Here is a 24,414-nt window from a genome sequence, read left to right as displayed (position 1 = left end):
TCTCAATACTCCATCAACAAACAGGAAGAGGTTCTTTCCCCAAAAATATAGTTTTTATTTACTAAGTATAATGAGTCAGTAAATATGATATAATCAAAGCTCCAGATATAGGACTGTGGGAGATGGAGAATGGCCTCAAATAAATAGCTTTCCGAGTCAAATTACATCTCCATATGAACTTGGGGACAATATAATTGCAAAACGTGGTGTGGTGTTACAGTAAACTATAGAGTAGTGTAAATGAAGGAACCTTGCATCTAGAAAACACAACTTTGAGGCGGCAGTGTTACACTGTAGAAACCATATCATCTAACTTCAAGGTGACCAAAAACCCGTATCCAATCCCATATTATACCATTTTAGTTTTTTAAATTGACTTCGGTAAACAAAACAAAAAAAACACTGTTTAGCACTGTATTCCCATGCATTTCATCCTCTAACTCAGTCATCATAACCTTTGATCGCCTGGTACTGTCCCATCTCAAAACCTCTCTTGGTCTGTGGACGACACTGTCAACATGGGCCTACACTACATCCTCAAAACACCTTGATAACCCAAAGACATACGTAAGGATATTGTTTGTGGACTTCAGCTCTGCGTTGAATAACATCATCCCAGAACCACTACAAGACAAACTCTCCCAATTGAATGTGTCCGGCTCCATCGGTCAGAGCATCATTGACTTCCTGACCAAAAGGACGCAACACGTAAAGCTGAAAAAACACCTTTTCGGACTCTTTATCCCTCAGCACCGGAGGGCCACAAGGACACGTGTTCTCACCTCAACACCGATAACTGTACCTGTCAAACTACTAAAGTTTGCATATGATACAACTGGTCGGTCTCAACACCGACGGCGATGAGTCCATGTACCGTGGAGAGATGACCGGCTGGTGGCCTGGTGCAGTCACAATAACCTAGAACTCTACACAGACAAAACTGTGGAGATGGTTAACTTCAGAAAACATCCCCCCACCTTCTCCCCTTCGAGATGAATGGCTCAGCTGTTACCACGGCTGAAAAACTCTAATTCCTGGGAACCATCATCTCCCACAACCTCAAGTGGGAGGACAACATCAGAACAGTCACCAAGAAGACACACAAGCGGATGTACTACATTGCTGACCCCTCCCACCACCTACTCTAAAAATGGACCTCTGGCAGGCGGTTCAGGTCACTGACCCGAATCTCCCACCATCCGAAAAGTTTCTTTCCCTGGGCAGTGGACCTCACCAACCAACCATCTGGCCCACAGAGACCAAAGGAAAATGCACTCTATGCTGCATACCACATCAAGCCATCTCTGAACTGTATACTAAATAACTACACTTGCACTCTGTTCATCTCTCTGCATTTAAAGTCATACTGACACTAAGTCCACTGTATATCTGCTCATTCTCTGATAGCTCTATGCTCACTACCTAGTTGTATATAATGTATGCTGTCTGTATTCTTTCTCTAAATGTTGTCTATCACTAGCAGCACCATATGACCAAGTACAATTCTGAGTATATGTAAATGTAAAGGTGATTCTGATTGCTAGGTAGGCGAGTCTCTCCTGCAGTAAAAGTATGTTTATTTAACTAGGAAAATCAGTTAAGAACAAATTCTTATTTACAATGACGGCCTACCCCGGCCAAACCCTAACGACGCTGGGACAATTGTGCAAACAAGAACTTGAGGAGCCAGGATTTGTATCCTCGTAGTAAAGTTTGTGTGCGCGGACATCTATCAAGTGTTATTGGTCACATACACGTGTTCAGCAGATGTTATTGCGGGTGTAGCAAAATGCTTGTGTTTCTAGCTCAGACATTGCAGTAATTAATAACAAGTAATATCTAACAATTTCACAACGTATACCCGATACACACAAATCTAAGCAAAGTAAAGGAATTTAAGAACATAAATATACGGATGAGCACTGTCAGAGCGGCATAGACTAAGATACAGTAGAGTAGTATAGAATACATATGAGATGAGTAATGCAAGATACTTAAACATTTATTAAAGTGGCCAGTGATTTCAAGTCTGTATATAGGCAGCAGCACTGTGCTAGTGATGGCTATTCAACAGTCTGATGGCCTTGAGATAGACACTGAAAAACAGCTTCTCGGTCCCAGCATTGATGCACCTGTACTGATTTTGCTTCTGGAAGACAGCTGAGTGAAAAGGCAGTGGCTCGGGTGGTTGTTGTCCTTGATGATATTTTTGGCATTCTTGTGACAACGGGTGCTATTGGTGTCCTAGAGGGCAGCTAGTTTGCCCCTGTGATGCATTGGGCAGACCACACCACCCACTGGAGAGCCTTGCGGTTGCGGGCGGTGCAGTTGCCGTACCAAGCAGTGATACAGCCTGATAGATGCACAATTGAGAGCATCCTAAGTTTGTGAGGGCTTTAGATGCCAAGCCAAATTTATTCAGCCTCCCGAGGTTGAAGAGGCGCTGTTGGCCTCTTTCGCCACACTGTACATAGAGGTTGCTACCTATATACAGACTTGACTTGACATCACTGGCCACTTTAATAAGTGTTTAAGTGTCTTGCATTACTCATCTCATATGTATTCTATACTACTCTACTGTATCTTAGTCTATGCCACTCTGACATTACTCATCCGTATATTTATATATTCTTAATTCCATTACTTTGCATAGATGTGTGTATCGGGTATACGTTGTGAAATTGTTAGATATTACTTGTTAAATATTACTGCACTGTCTGAGCATTGCTACACCTGCAATAACATCTGCTAAACATGTGTATGTGACCAATAACACTTGATAGATGTGTACGCAGAGGAACTTGAAGCTTTCCACCTTCTCCACTGCGGTCCCGTCGATGTGGATAGGTAGGTGCTCCCTCTGCTGTTTCCTGAAGTCCACAATCATTTCCTTTGTTTTGTTGACGTTGAGTGAGAGGTTGTTTTCCTGGCCCCACACTCCCAGAGCCCTCTCCTCCTCCCTGTAGGCTGTGTCGTCATTGTTGGTAATCAAGCCTACCACTGTTATGTCGTCTGCAAACTTGATGATTGAGTTAGAGGCATGCTTGGCCACACAGTCATGGGTGAACAGGAGGGGGCTGAGCACACACCCTTCTGGGGCCCCAGTATTCAGGATCAGCAAAGTGGTGGTGGTGTTTCCTACCTTCACCACCAGGGGCGGCCCGTCAGGAAGTCCGGGATCCAGATGCACAGGGCCAGGTTCAGACCCAGGGCCTCGAGCTTAAAAGATGAGCTTGGAGGGTACTATGGTGTTGAATACTGAGCTATAGTCAATTAACAGCATTCTTACATAGATATTCCTCTTTTCCAAATTGGATAGGGCAGTGTGATGGCAATTGCATCGTCTGTGGATCTATTGGGGCGGTAAGCAAATTGAAGTGGGTCTAGGGTGACAGGTAAGGTAGAGGTGATATGATCCTCGACTAGTCTCTCAAAGCACTTTGTGATGACAGAAGTGAGGGCTACGGGGTGATAGTCAGTTCAGTTCCGTTTGCTTTCTTGTGTACAGGAACAATGGTGGCCACCTTGAAGCACATGGGGACAGGAGACTGGGATAGGGTGAATGTGAAAACCAGAGGCGGACTACAGCACTGGTTTGTTCTTTAGGGCCAAGAGTTTTTTTCCAGCAGTCTCTCTCTATGGAATCATCTTATGATCCGCACTGAGCTGAATGTTTTCTTTTGGGATACCGATGCACATCAATAAATAAAAATGTAACTAGTGAAACCACCAGAACAAACATGGAGGAAAACTAATAAGCATAAAATACGGTTTCAGTTTTGGTACCAAAACTGTGTTTCCCCTCAATTACTGTCCAACACGGCCAAGGACGTGTGGTGGTTTTGAAAGGAATTTGGCATGACCTCCATCAGAAGCTGGCATATATTTGCCATAAATAGGTCTATATTTGGATGAATACGTCAAGCTGAAATGCATTTTTCATGCCAAAAACAGATATGCTAAAAAGACAGATTTAGTAGGTTTGAGGTCAAAAGCAGTTTCATAATAAACTGCTTTCTTACATGCAGACTATTTTATATCAAAAGTAGCCAATGATCACAATGTGAATATAATGCTTGTTGGCATAATCTTTCAGATCTGTGTTTTTTGACAATCCCTTGAAGTATCAAACTTTCAAAATCAGAACAGAAGCAGTATTCATACAAAAGCCAGATGGAAACCAAGATCAGAGTGAAAGACTGAGGAAAGATTCCCTGGGTAAAGCAGCCGATCCTCAGCCTCCTCATGCCATGGTGGTCCTCCCACAGCAGACTAGGATCAGATGACTCCCCAGGCGGCCCTGCAGCCTTTGATCTGTAACCAGAGACAATTTGTCCAGCCGAGCGATGAAGTGGCAAAAAGAGAAGGCTGCTGGACACCAGTTCAACAAGAAGCCAGTTACACAGCTGACCAGACTGGACAAATGAACAGGATCTTACAGAACAAGAAATCAAAACACAATATGAGGACTCAGACCTGCCCTCAAGACTTCCCTTCCTCCTACAATGTCTCTCCACCTCTTTACTGTGTGTTACCCACACCTTTTTTGATCCTTTATGCAGGAAGACAGAGCAAGCTCTGACCTCACGGGTCAGATGAGGTGGCTGCAATGGCAGCATGTTTGCCGTTTCATTGCTATGCTCGATTGTGTGTGTATACAGAGTTCATTCAGGCAGAAGGACATAAAGCGACCATCTTTAAAGCCCTGTTCTTGGCGGAGGTTCATTAACAGGCTGTGTAACCTCATGAAGCAATGCCCACACCATAAAATCACAGTTCCACTCCCCCTCAGCACCTGCCTGGTCTTTCATCAGACAAACACCTACCTGAAATCTGTAGGGATGGGAGAGTCCAGGAGTGTCTAAAGCCTATGTCAGATACACAGGTCTGTGAGAGCATTGGAGGTATCTTCCTGCATGTGTCTATAACAGGATAAGGTGGCTCCTGGATGGACTGAAGACATATCCACCTGGGTCTCTCACAGCTGAGTGCCATCAAGGCCAAGGTGTCTGCTACAGTACACCACAGTAAAGCTGCAACAGGCAGCCCTGGAGTACAAGGCTCACGCAACACAAAAACCCTTCACTTCAAACACCTTTGTGGGAAATGCCTCCCCTCAACTCTCCATTCCTTCTCCTCCACACCCAGGGTGAGACTCACCACAGTAAATCACCCGCGCTCTGAAATCCCAGACGTCAGCAAGGCAATCAGCACCCTGGGAACATAATGTACTCTAAAATAACCCTTCAAAAACAGTACCTGCAATCTCAATAGCCACTTTCACTATGGCTGTAAAATGTAAAGGCGGTTGGCAATGGTTGGGATACCCTGGGGGGAAAAACGGTCAAAAAGCAGATCGGCACTTTGTGCTTGGGTTTTTAACTGGCTTAGTTTGTTTTCTTTCAGAGCTGACTCTTACATAAACAGTTCGGACAACAAACTGGAAATATTAATTCTATAAATCTGATAAAAATAGTACCCGACAACCCATGGTCAAATCAAACACACATTTAACATGGAATGTTTGCTGATTTTTAAGGAGGGGTAAACATCTCATATGCGCCAGAGAAGGAGGGGTAAACATCTCATATGCGCCAGAGAAGGAGGGGTAAACATCTCATATGCGCCAGAGAAGGAGGGGTAAACATCTCATATGCGTCAGAGAAGGAGGGGTAAACATCTCATATGCGTCAGAGAAGGAGGGGTAAACATCTCATATGCGTCAGAGAAGGAGGGGTAAACATCTCATATGCGTCAGAGAAGGAGAGGTAAACATCTCATATGCGTCAGAGAAGGAGAGGTAAACATCTCATATGCGTCAGAGAAGGAGGGGTAAACATCTCATATGCGTAAGAGAAGGAGGGGTAAACATCTCATATGCGTCAGAGAAGGAGGGGTAAACATCTAACATGCGTCAGAGAAGGAGGGGTAAACATCTAACATGTGTCAGAGAAGGAGAGGTAAACATCTAACATGCGTCAGAGAAGGAGGGGTAAACATCTAACATGTGTCAGAGAAGGAGAGGTAAACATCTAACATGTGTCAGAGAAGGAGAGGTAAACATCTAACATGTGTCAGAGAAGGAGAGGTAAACATCTAACATGTGTCAGAGAAGGAGGGGTAAACATCTAACATGTGTCAGAGAAGGAGGAGTAAACATCTAACATGTGTCAGAGAAGGAGGAGTAAACATCTAACATGTGTCAGAGAAGGAGGAGTAAACATCTAACATGTGTCAGAGAAGGAGGGGTAAACATCTAACATGTGTCAGAGAAGGAGGAGTAAACATCTAACGTGTGTCAGAGAAGGAGGGGTAAACATCTAACATGTGTCAGAGAAGGAGGGGTAAACATCTAATGTGTGTCAGAGAAGGAGGGGTAAACATCTAACGTGTGTCAGAGAAGGAGGGGTAAACATCTAACATGTGTCAGAGAAGGAGGGGTAAACATCTAACATGTGTCAGAGAAGGAGGGGTAAACATCTAACATGTGTCAGAGAAGGAGGAGTAAACATCTAACATGTGTCAGAGAAGGAGGGGTAAACATCTAACATGTGTCAGAGAAGGAGGGGTAAACATCTAACATGTGTCAGAGAAGGAGGAGTAAACATCTAATGTGTGTCAGTGAAGGAGAGGTAAACATCTAACATGTGTCAGTGAAGGAGAGGTAAACATCTAACATGTGTCAGAGAAGGAGAGGTAAACATCTAACATGTGTCAGAGAAGGAGGGGTAAACATCTAACATGTGTCAGTGAAGGAGGAGTAAACATCTAATGTGTGTCAGTGAAGGAGGGGTAAACATCTAATGTGTGTCAGTGAAGGAGGGGTAAACATCTAATGTGTGTCAGTGAAGGAGGGGTAAACATCTAACATGTGTCAGTGAAGGAGGGGTAAACATCTAATGTGTGTCAGTGAAGGAGAGGTAAACATCTAACATGTGTCAGTGAAGGAGACCAATGTACCACCTCAACCCACTGTGCATTAACCGTCCAGAGGACATAAACACAGAAAGTATGCTCTCCCGCTGTGAACATCTTGCAGCAGGCAAACAGAAACCACATGGCAGGGGGAATAATGCACGACACAATGTTGGCAGATGCTTTTAAAAGAGCGCCAGAGGTTTTCATTAAAGTGTAAACTCAGTGGTTGCAATTGCCGTTAAAACACCACCATGGTTGGGGTCTCCTCATTAGCTAACCTGAGGGGGGACGGGGGACCAAAAACAAAACAGCAGAAGCAGGCTTGCGATGTTCATAACCCCCTGCCCCTCAACTTAAATCCCACATGTGTCTGCCCTCAGACCAGGCTGCCCTGAGTGGAAAGAGCTATGGTGTGATTTTTCCAGGGGCATGCTGCTTGTGCACTGTTGAGAGGGAGCTGGAGCAAGAGAGAGGGGAGGTAGAGCCAGCGAGAGAGCAACATGCCGACCTGTTGAACTGTGGTGGTGAGGTCCAGACACAGCTGAATGATCTTATTCTTGATGCTGGTGAAGTCACTGATCCCAGTCAGGGGCGTCCTGCAACAAGAGAGGAGAGAAAAGATTGAGATGCCATTTTATCATTACATTCTAAGGTCCGGGTCTTGTCCCTGACCGTACTGATATTCAGTAGCAGTCAGGAGAGCTGGATAAGGGGGTAAACATCACAGTGGGACAACAGTGCGACAGAGCTACCTCTACGAGGCTGTTAATAAGGAAAAACTACAGTACTGGTGAACCTTGCTCTACTTTGCGTGTGCCTAGGATAGAAGGCTCTGTGGCCACAGACAATGATTGGAAGGAACACAGTCTGTCTCCATGTTGGGCCACCTCCTCCATTCCTTCTCTAAAATACCCACCCCTGAACTCCAAAACACATCTCCTACCGCTAGCCCCTCAACACCATGCCACCCCCAAATACGTTGGGAGAAGTCATCACAACACACTTTTGATCTTGAAACAAACCTTAGAAAATAAACAAATCCTTTCAGCTGTGAAGGTCAACATGGTAACATTAATACTACTTCCTGGTTTAGTTTTAACTGACAGAAGGGGAGAGAGATCTTTAAAACAAATGCTAGGAAAATAAAGCAAGCACTGTACATGAGCAGTAGAGTATGTGGATATTCTGGAGGTTCTTACAGCTCATCTGGATATTCTCTAGACAGAGGTAGAGGAAACCCACCAGACTGTATCCAATTTCATTTATATGTCCTCAAACCCTTTCTAGAAGGCTCTCCTGAGAGAGAAGAGCTGTGTTTCTGCTATAGTCTGTAGAGGCTGAGGAGAAACCAATGCCTGTAATGTGTAGCGTAGAAGTATATTCTAGTCATGAGGTGATTCAGTGAGCTTAATGACTCCTATGCGTTGGAAAAACGAACATTACAGCTAACCCCAACGGCAGTCCAGGAGCTTGAATGTATATAGAAGATTTTATGTAGCTAGGACAGCTATGCAAAGTTACCATGGTAACCCTACTCTGTACATACAAAGAGAGTACACTGAATGTTTTTTGCTCGTGGGGACAGCCTTCCCAGAATGCTGTGCGAGGCCTTACCTGTCCAGCCAGGCCAGGAGACTCTTGGCAGCTCCGATGAGCTCCACCACAGAGGTGAGGAAGTCGTTGGGGGGTTTCCTGGAGGTGCTGCCGTCGTATGTCTGGCTCTTCCTGCGGTCTGACGTGGACATGTGCAGGCTGTTGGTGGCTGCTCTCATCCTCACCACCAGACCCTTCAGATTGTCTGTCTCCACTCCATAGTTCTGAGAGGGGAAGAAAGAGCAGAAGAGTTGAGCTTGATATATCAAAGTTAAAGTTTGTCATAAAACAATGTGTTTTTTATGTGATTACAGTGAACGTCAAATCATTTTTTGGGACAAAGCATTCCTGATCGGAACTGTTTTTCCAGATTTTTATGGCTCTGGATTTCATTTCACAGACAAACATGTTTCCTGCAGAGTAAATGTGGGTTATTAATTGTAATGGGCTAAGGACGCATGATTTAAGAGGCCATGTCTCTACCGGCACCTCTGGGGAGAAATTCCCCTGCATTCTTCAGGCACGTCTGGCTCAACCCTCGGGAGAGAGGCGTGCACGTGCCGTCACCTGATTCCCATCAAGCAAGCAAAGTTTTCTTTCCTGAGCCAGTAACTTGAGGGCAGACGTGTAAGCCTGGCCACAGATCTGTGTGTGCTTAGGCTACTGCTCTGTCGACTGTTTATTCCTACTGCCCTTACAACCCTGACCACAGATCTGTGTGTGCTTAGGCTACTGCTCTGTCGACTGTTTATTCCTACTGCCCTTACAACCCTGACCACAGATCTGTGTGTGCTTAGGCTACTGCTCTGTCGACTGTTTATTCCTACTGCCCTTACAACCCTGACCTCGCTGAGCTGCTCCAGGGGAAGTGATTAGGCAAATGATTGACGGACACACCCAACCTAGTTTTTACTTCCAACTGTGTAGAAAATTATTATCTTTTGAGTTTACGACCCAGAAAATACCTATAATATATAATGCCTCCTAATGGCCAAAGAAATCCCTTATTTGAGGCCAAAGTTGTGTCCTGTACCTGCTGGTCCCTAGCTCTGCTCCTACAGGGATATTTTGTATGAAATAAAGCCATAGATGTACATTGTTAGTACAGTATGAGCAGGCCAAGTAGCATTTCTTTACGTAAGCATCCGCAGCGCCTCACAAAGCCTTCATCATAGCGCATAGCTACAGTTAGTCATATGGTGAGTTCATCACCTAAAATCGGATTGTGCAGTACATTTCACTGCGAGCAATGTGTCTGATCTCAGGGAGCATTGGATTTAACACTGACCTATGGTCAGGTTCAGACTAATGCTCTCATCAAACACCACGATGGCCACATTCATTGTGACGTCAGTCAGCTGCCGGCTCTGCTTAGTGGCTTAATTTAGGATGGCTTAATTTAGCAACTAATCCTGGCAACTCACGCACGCTCCACTTAAATATTGCGGAAAGAATGTGTTTGGAGTGGAGTGCTAGTTAAAGGAGATGAGAGGGGGGGTAGCCTAAACTCCTGTTCTGGCAAATATCAGCTCACATGGTGTTGCATCCCTGCCAGCCTCTCTGGCCTCAGCCCGACTGGCACGCTAACGGCTAAACACGCTAAAGATCAGAAAATAGCCTGCGCTCGCTCCGCCCTTCTCCACACTGAGGAAACCTGCAAGTGATCAGCGGCTAACTCCACTCAGCTGCCGTTTTATATCAGGAGCATTTACTCAGGAACCGATTATATATTACCTCACCCTAAAGTCGTCCCCACGGAGCTGCATGGAGCTGAGGCAGAAGCCATATGTGCAAACTGATAGAGCATGTTACATTTCCTACATCTCAGTTGGCAAATCAAACATCCAAATGGCTCTTTCAGAGGTCCACGAGACAGAGATTTTGAGGTCATTATGGGAACCTCATGAACCTTAAGCAGATTTATACTAGGAGAAGAGATGGAGAGAAGGTGCATATAACTATCTCAGATGCTCTAAAACCCCACACTTGTCCATTATAAGACACAGCAACTGTGTTGAACCAAAACAGAGTGGCTTTGAAACTAAGCCATGGAGAGCCAATCAACATCAAACAGCACTGCTGGCTGTGTCATTAGTGAGCCAATAACACACAGAAAACACCAGCTCTGACTGGTAGGCAGATGTTCAACACCTCTTTGTTCCATAGCTGTAGCAACTTATAGGAACAGGGACCAGGTAAATAATGGGCGTTTTAAATCAAATTCACTCCATTTCAAAGTGGCTGTTGTGAGCAGGATCTGCTTGGGCCTCCAGATAGGTCCTGTATCCTGACATGAACAAGTGTTCTCAGGAGACCCGAGGAGGGCTATCGCAACAGGTTCTTCCTGCCCCTCACCACATGGGCCCAACGATACGCATCACCTGACACGACCAGAGGAACATGGCCCAAGAAGGGCGTTCCCACAACTCTCAACCACAGACAGGAGGCTGTTGCCAGGTGGGGGCCCACATCGGTTTTCTGCTCCTGAGGAGATAGGTACGCACCTCTAGGGGACAAGTCCACAGTGGACAGTAAAACACCAATCATAGCAGTTTCCACACACTACTTGGCTGCTGCGCCTTGAATATCTATTCCATGGCTCTGGGAGACAATAGTTGGGCTTTTCTCCTGTGAGCTGGACGCTGGGTTTCTAAAGACAATCAGAGGTGTTGGGTTTCAAGATGGGTCTCTGCAGAAGTCATCATGGTTTTAACGAGAGTCCCAGTTTCATTAATCAACATGTCCTTCGTCGGTCTACAGAGACTAGTTTGCTCTGATGGCTTTTGGCTGGTGTGAGCTTTAATCGGAGTATGTCAGTCTGTCTAACGTCCGGCTGAGGGGGAGGAACTCTATGAGAGTCAAGCTAAGACACGGGTCATACAAGGTTCTACTCATTTATGAGATGAAAACAATTACACAGCACTGACGTAAGAACATGCTCTCCAAGAGTATTCAATAGAGAAAGAGAAGGTTCAGAGCATCTCATCTCCTGATCATCTATTCAATGGCTACATGACCGATACAGGGGGTATCCTGTCTACCCTGAAAGGACGGTGTGACCACAAAGAGAAGAGTTGGATTTGAACCGTTTGACCCCACAGCAGAGAGACACTAATGAGGGGGGAATTGGCTGCCAAAGTGAGGGGGTCTGGTATTTGTCGGCTGTGTGTTCCCGTCATAAGCCATGACCTCTCCCAGGGCCAATGAGAGAGAGGCCTCTATGTTAATAAAGTATCCTGGCGGGCTGTATCACCGCCTGGTATGGCAACTGCACCGCCCTCAACCGTAAGGCTCTCCAGAGGGTAGTGAGGTCTGCACAACGCATCACCGGGGGCAAACTACCTGCCCTCCAGGACACCTACACCACCCGATGCTACAGGAAGGCCATAAAGATCATCAAGGACATCAACCACCCGAGCCACTGCCTGTTCACCCCGCTGTCATCCAGAAGGCGAGGTCAGTACAGGTGCATCAAAGCTGGGACCGAGAGACTGAAAAACAGCTTCTATCTCAAGGCCATCAGACTGTTAAACAGCCACCACTAACATTGAGTGGCTACTGCCAACACACTGTCAATGACACTGACTCTACTCCAGCCACTTTAATCATGGGAATTGATGGGAAATTATGTAAATATATCACTAGCCACTTTAAACAATGCTACCTTATATAATGTTACTTACCCTACATTGTTCATCTCATATGCATACGTTGATACTGTACTCTATATCATCGACTGCATCCTTATGTAATACATGTATCACTAGCCACTTTAACTATGCCACTTGGTTTACATACTTATCTCATATGTATATACTGTACTCGATATCATCTACTGTATCTTGCCTATGCTGCTCTGTACCATCACTCATTCATATATCCTTATGTACATATTCTTTACCCCCTTACACTGTGTATAAGACAGTAGTTTTTTTGGAATTGTTAGTTAGATTACTTGCTCGTTATTACTGCATTGTCGGAACTAGAAGCACAAGCATTTCGCTACACTCGCATTAACATCTGCTAACCATGTGTATGTGACAAATAAAATTTGATTTGATTTGAAGTAGGGATGGGCACGGTTATCCAAAGTTATGACAGTTATGAGTGTGCCCCATAAAAAAGACATACCGGTAGCCTAAACACTTTTCACATGTGTAGCTTGTCATTGTTGGTCAATCAAAGCAGCACTACCGTCAGAGGCTCCATGTATGGCAAGTGAAGTGGGAGATTTCCGCTAAATGGAATTAAGTTAGTTAAATGAGGAGTAGGCTACAATGATCAACCAAAATGTTGGCTGTTTAATATGAATGAAGTTATTGTAGACAAGTACGCGTAGAGCACGGCAAAATAGCCTCAAATAGTTAGCTACCTAACCAAATTAGCTGGCTATTTTAGCTAGCTAGCTTCTTTACATCAATTTGATGCCGTCAAGACAGACACTACCAGATGAGTTTCTAACTTGCAAATCAAATCAAATCAAATTTTATTTGTCACATACACATGGTTAGCAGATGTTAATGCGAGTGTAGCGAAATGCTTGTGCTTCTAGTTCCGACAATGCAGTAATAACGAGCAAGTAATCTAACTAACAATTCCAAAAAAAACTGTCATACACAGTGTAAGGGGATAAAGAATATGTACATAAGGATATATGAATGAGTGATGGTACAGGGCAGCATAGGCAAGATACAGTAGATGATATCGAGTACAGTATATACATATGAGATGAGTATGTAAACCAAGTGGCATAGTTAAAGTGGCTAGTGATACATGTATTACATAAGGATGCTGTCGATGATATAGAGTACAGTATCAACGTATGCATATGAGATGAACAATGTAGGGTAAGTAACATTATATAAGGTAGCATTGTTTAAAGTGGCTAGCGATACATTTACATCATTTCCCATCAATTCCCATGATTAAAGTGGCTGGAGTAGAGTCAGTGTCATTGACAGTGTGTTGGCAGTAGCCACTCAATGTTAGTGGTGGCTGTTTAACAGTCTGATGGCCTTGAGATAGAAGCTGTTTTTCAGTCTCTCGGTCCCAGCTTTGATGCACCTGTACTGACCTCGCCTTCTGGATGGCAGCGGGGTGAACAGGCAGTGGCTCGGGTGGTTGATGTCCTTGATGATCTTTATGGCCTTCCTGTAGCATCGGGTGGTGTAGGTGTCCTGGAGGGCAGGTAGTTTGCCCCCGGTGATGCGTTGTGCAGACCTCACTACCCTCTGGAGAGCCTTACGGTTGAGGGCGGTGCAGTTGCCATACCAGGCGGTGATACATCCCGCCAGGATGCTCTCGATTGTGCATCTGTAGAAGTTTGTGAGTGCTTTTGGTGACAAGCCGAATTTCTTCAGCCTCCTGAGGTTGAAGAGGCGCTGCTGCGCCTTCCTCACGATGCTGTCTGTGTGAGTGGACCAATTCAGTTTGTCTGTGATGTGTATGCCGAGGAACTTAAAACTTGCTACCCTCTCCACTACTGTTCCATCGATGTGGATGGGGGTGTTCCCTCTGCTGTTTCCTGAAGTCCACAATCATCTCCTTAGTTTTGTTGACGTTGAGTGTGAGGTTATTTTCCTGACACCACACTCCGAGGGCCCTCACCTCCTCCCTGTAGGCCGTCTCGTCGTTGTTGGTAATCAAGCCTACCACTGCTGTGTCGTCCGCAAACTTGATGATTGAGTTGGAGGCGTGCTTGGCCACGCAGTCGTGGGTGAACAGGGAGTACAGGAGAGGGCTCAGAACGCACCCTTGTGGGGCCCCGGTGTTGAGGATCAGCGGGGAGGAGATGTTGTTGCCTACCCTCACCACCTGGGGGCGGCCCGTCAGGAAGTCCAGTACCCAGTTGCACAGGGCGGGGTCGAGACCCAGGGTCTCGAGCTTGATGACGAGCTTGGAGGGTACTATGGTGTTGAATGCCGAGCTGTAGTCGATGAACAGCATTCTCACATAGGTATTCCTCTTGTCCAGATGGGTTAGGGCAGTGTGCAGTGTGGTTGAGATTGCATCGTCTGTGGACCTATTTGGGCGGTAAGCAAATTGGAGTGGGTCAAGGGTGTCAGGTAGGGTGGAGGTGATATGGTCCTTGACTAGTCTCTCAAAGCACTTCATGATGACGGATGTGAGTGCTACGGGGCGGTAGTCGTTTAGCTCAGTTACCTTAGCTTTCTTGGGAACAGGAACAATGGTGGCCCTCTTGAAGCATGTGGGAACAGCAGACTGGTATAGGGATTGATTGAATATGTCCGTAAACACACCGGCCAGCTGGTCTGCGCATGCTCTGAGGGCGCGGCTGGGGATGCCGTCTGGGCCTGCAGCCTTGCGAGGGTTAACACGTTTAAATGTCTTACTCACTTCGGCTGCAGTGAAAGAGAGACCGCATGTTTCCGTTGCAGGCCGTGTCAGTGGCACTGTATTGTCCTCAAAGCGGGCAAAAAAGTTATTTAGTCTGCCTGGGAGCAAGACATCCTGGTCCGTGACTGGGCTGGGTTTCTTCCTGTAGTCCGTGATTGACTGTAGACCCTGCCACATACCTCTTGTGTCTGAGCCGTTGAATTGAGATTCTACTTTGTCTCTGTACTGGCGCTTAGCTTGTTTGATAGCCTTGCGGAGGGAATAGCTGCACTGTTTGTATTCAGTCATGTTACCAGACACCTTGCCCTGATTAAAAGCAGTGGTTCGTGCCTTCAGTTTCACACGAATGCTGCCATCAATCCACGGTTTCTGGTTAGGGAATGTTTTAATCGTTGCTATGGGAACGACATCTTCAACGCACATTCTAATGAACTCGCACACCGTATCAGCGTATTCGTCAATGTTGTTGTCTGACGCAATACGAAACATCTCCCAGTCCACGTGATGGAAGCAGTCTTGGAGTGTGGAGTCAGCTTGGTCGGACCAGCGTTGGACAGACCTCAGCGTGGGAGCTTCTTGTTTTAGTTTCTGTCTGTAGGCAGGGATCAACAAAATGGAGTCGTGGTCAGCTTTTCCGAAAGGGGGGCGGGGCAGGGCCTTATATGCGTCGCGGAAGTTAGAGTAACAATGATCCAGGGTCTTTCCACCCCTGGTTGCGCAATCGATATGCTGATAAAATTTAGGGAGTCTTGCGTGAGTCGGTTTGGCTACTTTCCCCCTCTGTGTCAGACACCCCGGCCCGAAAGAGAGCGAGAGCGAGAGCGAGAGCGACAGGTAGCCAGGAGGGTAGGAGCATTGGGCCAGTATCCGAAAGGTTGCTGGAACGAATCCCCAAGCTGACAAGGTAAAAATCTCTCGTTCTGCCACGAGCAAGGCAGTTAACCCAATGTTTCCCGGTCACCAATGACATGGATTTCGATTAAGGCAGAGCCCCGCACCTCTCTGATTCAGAGGGATTGGGTTAAATGCGGAAGACATTTCAGTTGAATGCATTCAGTTGTACAACTGACTAGGTATCCCCATTGCACCCCTTCCCCACCCATCTCTGTTGAAACAAGCCTCTCCTGAGTCACGCGAGCAAGTTCCGTTGAACAATTTTTTTAAATTTAAAAAATGCATTTAGACTATCCAGATATCTGAAAAAAACGCATATTACTGTAATAGTGAAATTATTTAAAATTCCCATCCCTATTAATAAGGAGAGCCACAGCAGATCATCACATTTACCCAGGGTTCTTCAATCACAGGTGTGAGGGCAGTTCCAGGCATTCCAAACAAAGTCCGACTAAACATCCTCTCGGTCGTCCATGACATAACTATCCTCTCCCAACAGACTTTCAATTTATTTTGAGAAATAACAGAGGCCCTGCATTGGGGGAAGACATTAAAGCTAACAAACACACACTGGAGAAACAAGGGAGCACGGGTTAAGTTTATGAAGCCCATCAAGAGAAAACTATGAGGCTTCAGTAAATTGCAGGGGATGAGCAGAAATCTGGGCCCAATTACCCTGAGCAGAGGAAGGGATGCAGGATGTACGGTATGGTAAATAAGGTAGGACACATAGATTAATCAAACCATTAGACATACCCTCTCACCCCTGTAATAAGCGTTTCCACGTGTCCATCCATTCCCAATAACCACAGAAACGTTACCGCCCAGGGTGTTATCTATTCAAGCTGCCATTCACCGTAGCCAGAAAGGGATGCTCAGACACTATCCAACAATACTTCCCTTGGAATATTCCCGAAAGATGGTGAATCAATGAACCCCAGACTTCAGAGGTCCATCCCAGGATAAGGGTCTCACAGCTGGACACAGACATAGGGCTCAGGACACTCAGACTGGCAGCTACCATGCTGAGGTTAATCTCCTCATTTGAATCTCAAACTTAAACATTAGGAGCAAACTAACCAGGAGCAAACTAACCAGGATCAGATGTTAAAGGGCACGAACACGACTGGTGTCTAACAGACCAGCACACACTCCCACAAGACCTTTCTAAACCACACTAGGCCCCTCAGGTATTTAGATGGTGGGCCAGTACCTGCTAAATTAGATCGGTTTGGGCACAGTAACCTGTTGTCTACTGAACTTCCTTCTTTATAGAATAAGATCAGTGAGAATAAAATCGAAATGGATATGCTCTTTTTAGGAACTTGATAGAGGGCAAATCATTAATGTGAGCTAATTTAAAAGGAGCATAAGGATTTGACAAAAGAACGCTGACACTGATAAAAACTCAAGACCGCAATCTGGGCTTATATGACACAGGAAGCGATAAAAACCCAAATCAATCCCATCTGTTTGAAAAGATCAGACTGAAACAGAACCAGGTTGTGTTTTAAGAGAGGCTCTATCCCAGTCTTTTGGTCTCTCCCTCTCCTCTCTAGGAGCTTTAATACAACAGTGTTGACCATAACTCTTCGCCTGGCAGCTCTTCTGATGGACGGCCCATCTCCCAGTCAGATCCCAGCCCAGCTAGTAGGCTGTAACTCCATTCCCATGAGCCACTGGGGTAAGAGACAAGAGGCCAAGGCCGGGAGTGCACTGGGAATGTACAGCTGACCTGACATTTCTCTCTGTATATGTGTGTGTGTGTGTAAGAGAGAAAGAGAGGGAGAGAAACAGAGACCAAAAGTGAGCACACTAACCCATTTCGCCACTTCATGTCCTGCCTCCCTATCTGTGGGAATGTTTACTAATTGTAAGTCTCTCTGGACAAGAGCGTCTGCTAAAATGTAAATGCACTACTAATCATCAGCTCACATTCAACCACCACACCAGACCTGGGACCCATACAGCCTGATTTGACTCCATCTCTGGAGTGAAACTGATAGCTTTTACTACTCTAATATCCTGGAGCAGTGTTCCACATCCCATTGAGCTCTGTGGGAAATGAGAGGTTCTGCAACACTGGATCTGTTGGCTGCCAACTATTTTCTGGGCATATTTCAAACACACGCTAGCACTGCGAGAGCAGGGTGGCAGCAGGGCTGATGACCTAAGCTCCATGAGACTCACTAAACAACCAGCAAGTTCATGGTCCCACCATCTGTTTTATCTTAAACTAGAACCAACCTATTGACTTGACATGCCGGGGGGGGCAGAGAGAGAAAGATGTGGTGTGAGCACCCCATACCAGAGCACAGAGCAGGTCGACAGCCTCCAGCACCAGCTCCTGGTGTCCAATGCGGGCCACACCCAGCTCCTCCAGGTCCTGATGGGAGATCTTCAGCAGCTGCTCCCCACTGATTTTCTCCTGCTCAAAGTTAGCTACATACTGCTGCAGGCTGTCATCCAGCCCTGGGGGGGAGAATCCATTGATTAGACAAAGATCACCTACAGCAATAATTCCTCTAAACAGCCCATGCACAGAAGCAAGAGATTGAACTTCATGAACGGGGAAAACTCTATGAACACAATCAACGTTTCTTTTACTGTGGGAATTGTGATCGATTCAACACTATATTAGTTATTTTCCATGCAACATACTGAAACAAAACAAACTAAGCAAGAAATTCTGTTCTAGGCAGAACGCACCGGAGTAGGATTCTATTGTATTGACAGACCCAACCTCTATACAGACAGGTGCGCCATAACCAACCTGAGCTGCAGTAGGCCTATATGCAAATAGACCATTGCCACATATGGATCTGTGCCTTTCACTTTGAACTGGACTGTTTTTACAGCATGAGCGGTTATGAGTCGATGCTCTTGTTTTGAGATCAAAGCGAGAGCTACATGGAGCAACGTGTGCACATTTGAACGTGTTCATATCATTTGCTATTTAGGGACTTATTAGCGGAGATCGATCATTTGTAGTCAGCAATAGGGGAGTGATTGCTTCCTACAAGAGCACAAAATGTGTGCATTTCTAGACATCTTTGAAAAGAGTCGGGTAAAGAGCTTTGCTCCATTTGTAGTGTTGTATTTTGAGACAGGGTTAAATAAGCTAAGTAGCCAATGGGCAGAGGGTAGCATAATTTGCCTGATTCTCTAATATTGGTATGGAAATAAACAATGCATATTATTTTGTAGAATGATTTCTTGCGTCAAACAACCATTTCCAGTCACCTTGTCTTAGGGACAAGTGGATAAACCGGTTAATTTGCTTCAAAAGTTTAAATGGAATGTAGGCCTACATTGAACAGCACACACTGGCTGCTACTGTAGGCTGAATGATAGAACAGCTATTTCCATGTTAAAATGTTTGAAGCATCTTCGCCATTGTTTTTTATGGTAGGCCACTCTGGTAGGCCTACATTATGATCAAATAGCCACTTGACCAGTGCTAAAACTGTAACAAAGTGGGTACAGCCTCAATGTTCACAGAATTTTCAACGTTCAAGTTTGCGCTGAGCAAAACTGAAATTTGATGAGGGAACGTTGCCTATAAGGAAGACCTTTTCGTGTGGAAAGACTCAAAAGATAACATGAGAAAATAGTGAAGCAATTAATCCTGCTTTGATGCAGGCCCCCTGGCTCCCTATAGCATTCAGTACCGATTCCTCATTAATCCTGCTTTGATGCAGGCCCCCTGGCTCCCTGTAGCATTCAGTACCGATTCCTCATTAATCCTGCTTTGATGCAGGCCCCCTGGCTCCCTGTAGCATTCAGTACCGATTCCTCATTAATCCTGCTTTGATGCAGGCCCCTGGCTCCCTATAGCATTCAGTACCGATTCCTCATTAATCCTGCTTTGATGCAGGCCCCCTATAGCATTCAGTACCGATTCCTCATTAATCCTGCTTTGATGCAGGCCTCCTGGCTCCCTATAGCATTCAGTACCGATTCCTCATTAATCCTGCTTTGATGCAGGCCTCCTGGCTCCCTATAGCATTCAGTACCGATTCCTTGTTTGAGACACACCTCATTAATCCCTGTAAAGACGCAACAGCCTTGTATTGACAAGCCCAGTTCTAATTGCGGACTTGACACCGGACAGGCGGCTGTGTGTACACAAACCAACAGCAGAGAAAAACAGGTGCATCAGATCTATCCTCAAGATAAACACACCATAAACAGAAGAGGTTAAACCTGACTGAAGTCTGTTTGGCCAGTTAAACAATAGATGGCTCTCAGGTCTGATTACAGTTGGAGAATGTCTCGTCTGCTATTCAAATCCCTACACTGTTGGATGAGTTGTAACGATCACAATACCAGCCATTCTGCCCACTAAAGGATAAGAAATCCATACTACATTACAGTGACACTTAGTAAGGTCTCAGCTGGATCAATTGGACCAACAAAACGTGGTTCATATTTTACAGGCCTGTGAGATTGACCCAGCGGTTGGATTTTACAGTGAGGCGGCAATAGACTTTTCTTGCCCAGTGAGGCTTTTTATTTGAATGTGTGGAATAATGCGAGCAAAACTTAATATTTAATCAAGAAAAGAAACTGGACATCGAACAATAGATCAAACCTGAACTGAATCAAAGAGCATTTAAAAGAAATCAGGCATTGTTGAGGCCTGGGTTAACTCGGCAGCATGCTGACCTTACTCTGTCCTCGGCTCTAACCATGAAATTACAGGATTTAAAAATAGGGCTACCTTTTATTTATTTTTTTATAATCTTTATTTAACTAGGCATGTCAGTTAAGATCAAATTCTTATTTTCAATGACGGCCTAGGAACAAACGGTGGGTTAACTGCCTTGTTCAGAGGCAGAACGACTGATTTTTACCTTGTCAGCTCGCGGATTCGATCTTGCAACCTTTCGGTTACTAGTCCAACACTCTAACCACTAGGCCATCATGCCTCTGACCAATTAACATCAAAAGCCAAGCATTACAATACACCCATGTTCAGATCAGAAACAAAGCACAACTGTGCTAACCCACATTATAAATTACAATAACAAAATAATAACAAAGTGCTGCTCAAACTGTTCCATAATCAATGTCTGGTTCTTCATATAGACATGCATTTAGATTAAGTGACGGATGAAATGATAATCGTCACAAGCATTCTTCGCAGAAGTCTGTGTGGGTAATGTGGAGTGCTTTAGATAATAAAACATGTGACGTGTAATTAAAATTATTTTGGGGGGGGGAAGGACAAAACAGCTCCAGCAAATAAGTCTCCCTTCGAGCCAAACAAAAATGCTTCTTGTTCTAAATAAAACCTGACTGCAACAATCACAACCCCCTCTCATTTGGGCCGGTAAGCAGTGTTGTGACAACAGAGTGAAGAACAGGCCTGTGTGTGGGAGAGGAGGCATGGGCCAGAGAGGAAGGGAGGAAACACCATCTTGCTTATCAAAGAGGGCACAGAGAGGGGCAGCTGCAGAGCTAAAGCCCTGAGCCCTGGTCCCCTGAATGGCCTGTCAGCTGCACAACACACACACACAGAGCACTTTGGATTCTAGCATTCTTTCCAGTCTAAACTGCAGCCATAATAACCACACTCCGTATAGGAATATACTACATATAGTGTATGTAGAGCATGTGTGTGTGCAGACAGGGTGTGTTCTGTGGTCAGGGGCCATCTTTATGAATGGCACCTCATATTTATGCCTGTGTGACAATCAATGTGTGTGTGTGTGGAGTGCTGTTGCTAAGGCAAAGTGTGTGTGTGTGTGTCAGCGTATTGAATGGTTCAGTGCTGCAGGAGATCCGGTTACAGATACCAGAGCAGACTATTAATCTGTCTGGCGGAGAGACAGACACGGGCTCCCAAGACTGACCACAGAGGCTGCTGTGCCAATCACATCTACTGGATTGCAGCAAGAGTAGTGTGTGCATGCTGCTGTGATGGACTGTCCACTTTGCAACCACACACACATTCTGTACATTCATAGAAACAATTACATTGACATTAGACCTACATTCAAACCCAACAACTCGGAACAGCCAAGTCTTATACAAAAAAACAAAATACTACAAATGTGCAGAAGAATCTCTTTAATATACCATTAGCTGTGCTTTATTGCATTTTTAACAACATATAAAACACAAAAATGTTTAGGGAAAGTCTGCAAGGCTTCTGCAAATGAATCTATCAAACTGCTCAAGTATAACACAATCAGTCAAGTACATTTACTGTCTAAACATCTTTCCCATTCTTATGTTGAGAATTCCCAGGGCAGACTTGACAGTTCTGGCTTAACCCCTTAGATTAACCGGGTTCAGGCAGCACAGAGGGAACTCACTTCATGGACCCAGTGGAGGAGAGTATGAGTGGGTCCCAGCGAGCGCTGTGCTGCCGTGTTGGCGGGCGGACTGAACCCAGCCCAACCCAAACACAGACTACGCCTCTGACTGGGCCAGCCGCTGGTAATGGGATTAAAGAGAAACAAAAAGGATGGAAACCATGGGCTAAGGTTTCTCCTTCCTGCATTACCCTCGCCGTGTTAAAAGGCATTTCCTGTGGAATGATTCCATCCTTCTGCGGAATATCTCCACGGATGAGTAAAGAAGGGTAGAGGGGAAGGCAAGCTTGAGGTTTAGGTTACCAGGCCTGCTCTGGCTCAGACAGTGCCCGTTTTCCTTCCCATCCTTAAAGCTTGAATCCTTAGTTGAATCAATAACAAAGCGGTCTTCCCACCTCTGTTTTGGTAAAAAGCTGAGGGATGGGCCTGGAGAAAATGATAACACTCAAATGCATATATAATCCTTTCATCTGTTGGTCTGACTATCCATCATATCAAAAGGATAGCTTTAACCATGTTCAAAGGCTGTTTGTTTACATTACATTGTTGACAAACATTGGCGTAAAACAAGCATATATATTTTGGGTTCTGATGGGGTATGACAGTTGAACTAAGCTCATGGGGAATTTATAAGTTATATTCTTCAAAAATAAATGGGTATGTAATTTATTCATAAGTACAAAAATGTATGTAGCAACTAAAGATTCTAGATTTAAACAGATGAACCTCTCCTGAACAGCCCATGTAAGAGCCGATTACAAAGCTTTGGGTAGACAAAAAAATAAAACTTCACAAAGGAGAACTTTTGTTACACCAATATAGAAATTGGTTGATTTGTTTGTTGTTCCCTAATTTTTCAAATGAAATGCCTCCAAAATCCCTCTAAGAGCACTGCCTTGAATTTGGAATCCTGGATCATGTCATGGACAGTGTGAACTAGTCTGCCACTTCAAACAGCCTGTGTGTGTGTGGGGGGGGGCATCCCCTCTAATGGGAATAACAGCGGATCCTGCTGGGGAAAGAGTGGGTACTGGTAGATGCCGGCTTCTAGCCAGTAAACATGTTTAAAGCCGATAAATGTAAAACTGTTGCCGGGTATATTGCCCGGAAGAAAGGAAATCCATATCAAAATAATGCTTTTTATTCATTGATGTAAATACCAGTCGATGTGCTCCAACTCCAAATATGGGCTACTTCATAGGCTAATAAATCCTCAAGTATTAGTGGGTTTCTATTTTTACTCACGCAAAATACGCGAGTTCCTCATAAAGGGACTTCATCCAAGTGTACCCCGGCTAAGCAAAATTGCCAAAGACTGTGTTGACCATACCCGTTGTCAGTGTGACTGCCGAGAGGCGATTCCTTCTCCAAAACAGACTGCCTCAAGATGGCGCCTTCTCGAAGACAAAGTAACAAGGCTGATGTGCATCGAGCTGCTCCAGGTGGTTGGATCATTTTGACTTCCCAACAGCAGCGGGTCACTGAGCGGGCCAAGGTCCACCGGAAACAGAAGTAACTTAGAGGCAAATTGTGTGGCCACCCTAGGGAAGATAAACATATGCCACCCGTGTCATGTATAGTAGAAAGATTTGGAATGGATCGATAGACTAGACTAGAGTAATGATGTGCATCATGCACAATTAGTGCATCATGCACAATTAGTGCATTTCAGTTAAGCTTATTCAGTAGCACTTGGAAACAAAATTCATTGCCAACTACTCACATCGGAGAGTTACGTTGCAATCACTAGGCAGCCAACTGCCTATCGTAGGAACCAGAGTTATCAATAAGACACGTATATTACACAACATGAGTCACAACCCCACGATAGTTCAATGACAATAAACAGAACATTTATCATCATTCAGAACAGTAAAAACATATTTTTTTTAAAGTGCGATATAAATTTGAACTTTGGAAAAAAGTGCTTTCATAAATGCATGACGCAGGCCTCCTTTCATGGAATCACTGTAAAATAAGCTCTCTCTCAATGAACAAGCCTTACATAAGAACATTGTGTCAGTCACATTGCCAAATGTTCCTACTGGAAACCCTGGTGGGAACATGGGTTCCCCCAGTCAGATTCCATTATTCCCATTGGAACCACACACAGCACTATCCCTATAGTCATACAAGACATAGTGGATTTCTCCCATAGGAGTCACACAGCATTTGTTCCCAGAGGCTTCAGGTACTAAAAAAAATCTGTTTTCTGCCCCTGAGCAAGGCTGTTAACCCACTGTTCCACAGGCACCGAAGACGTGGATGTTTATTAAGGCAGCCAACCGCACCTCTCTGATTCAAAGGAGTTGGGTTAAATTGCGGAAAA

General features: G+C 45.0%; 1 protein-coding gene across 3 annotated transcripts in view; it reads right to left on the bottom strand.

Annotated features, from left to right (window-relative positions):
* The window catches only part of LOC112261962 (connector enhancer of kinase suppressor of ras 3), a 76,877-nt gene that overhangs the window by 38,668 nt on the left and 13,795 nt on the right, over positions 1-24,414 (bottom strand). The window contains exons 2-5 of one of the 3 annotated variants that reach the window (XM_042330079.1): positions 23,416-23,626; positions 18,071-18,234; positions 8,533-8,735; positions 7,427-7,514 (exon numbers count right to left, since the gene is read on the bottom strand). In XM_042330079.1, the coding sequence (XP_042186013.1) occupies positions 7,427-7,514; positions 8,533-8,690 (246 nt within the window). In that variant the 5' untranslated portion in view covers positions 8,691-8,735; positions 18,071-18,234; positions 23,416-23,626. The remainder of the gene's footprint in view (positions 1-7,426; positions 7,515-8,532; positions 8,736-18,070; positions 18,235-23,415; positions 23,627-24,414) is intronic. The other 2 variants (XM_042330078.1, XM_024437618.2) reach the window with 2 other exon arrangements.

Source organism: Oncorhynchus tshawytscha, linkage group LG11, assembly GCF_018296145.1.
Source record: "Oncorhynchus tshawytscha isolate Ot180627B linkage group LG11, Otsh_v2.0, whole genome shotgun sequence".
In the NCBI taxonomy this organism is placed as follows: Eukaryota; Metazoa; Chordata; class Actinopteri; order Salmoniformes; family Salmonidae; genus Oncorhynchus; species Oncorhynchus tshawytscha.
The sequence above is the reverse complement of the archived record's forward strand: the minus strand, read 5'-3'. Positions and strand labels throughout refer to the sequence as shown.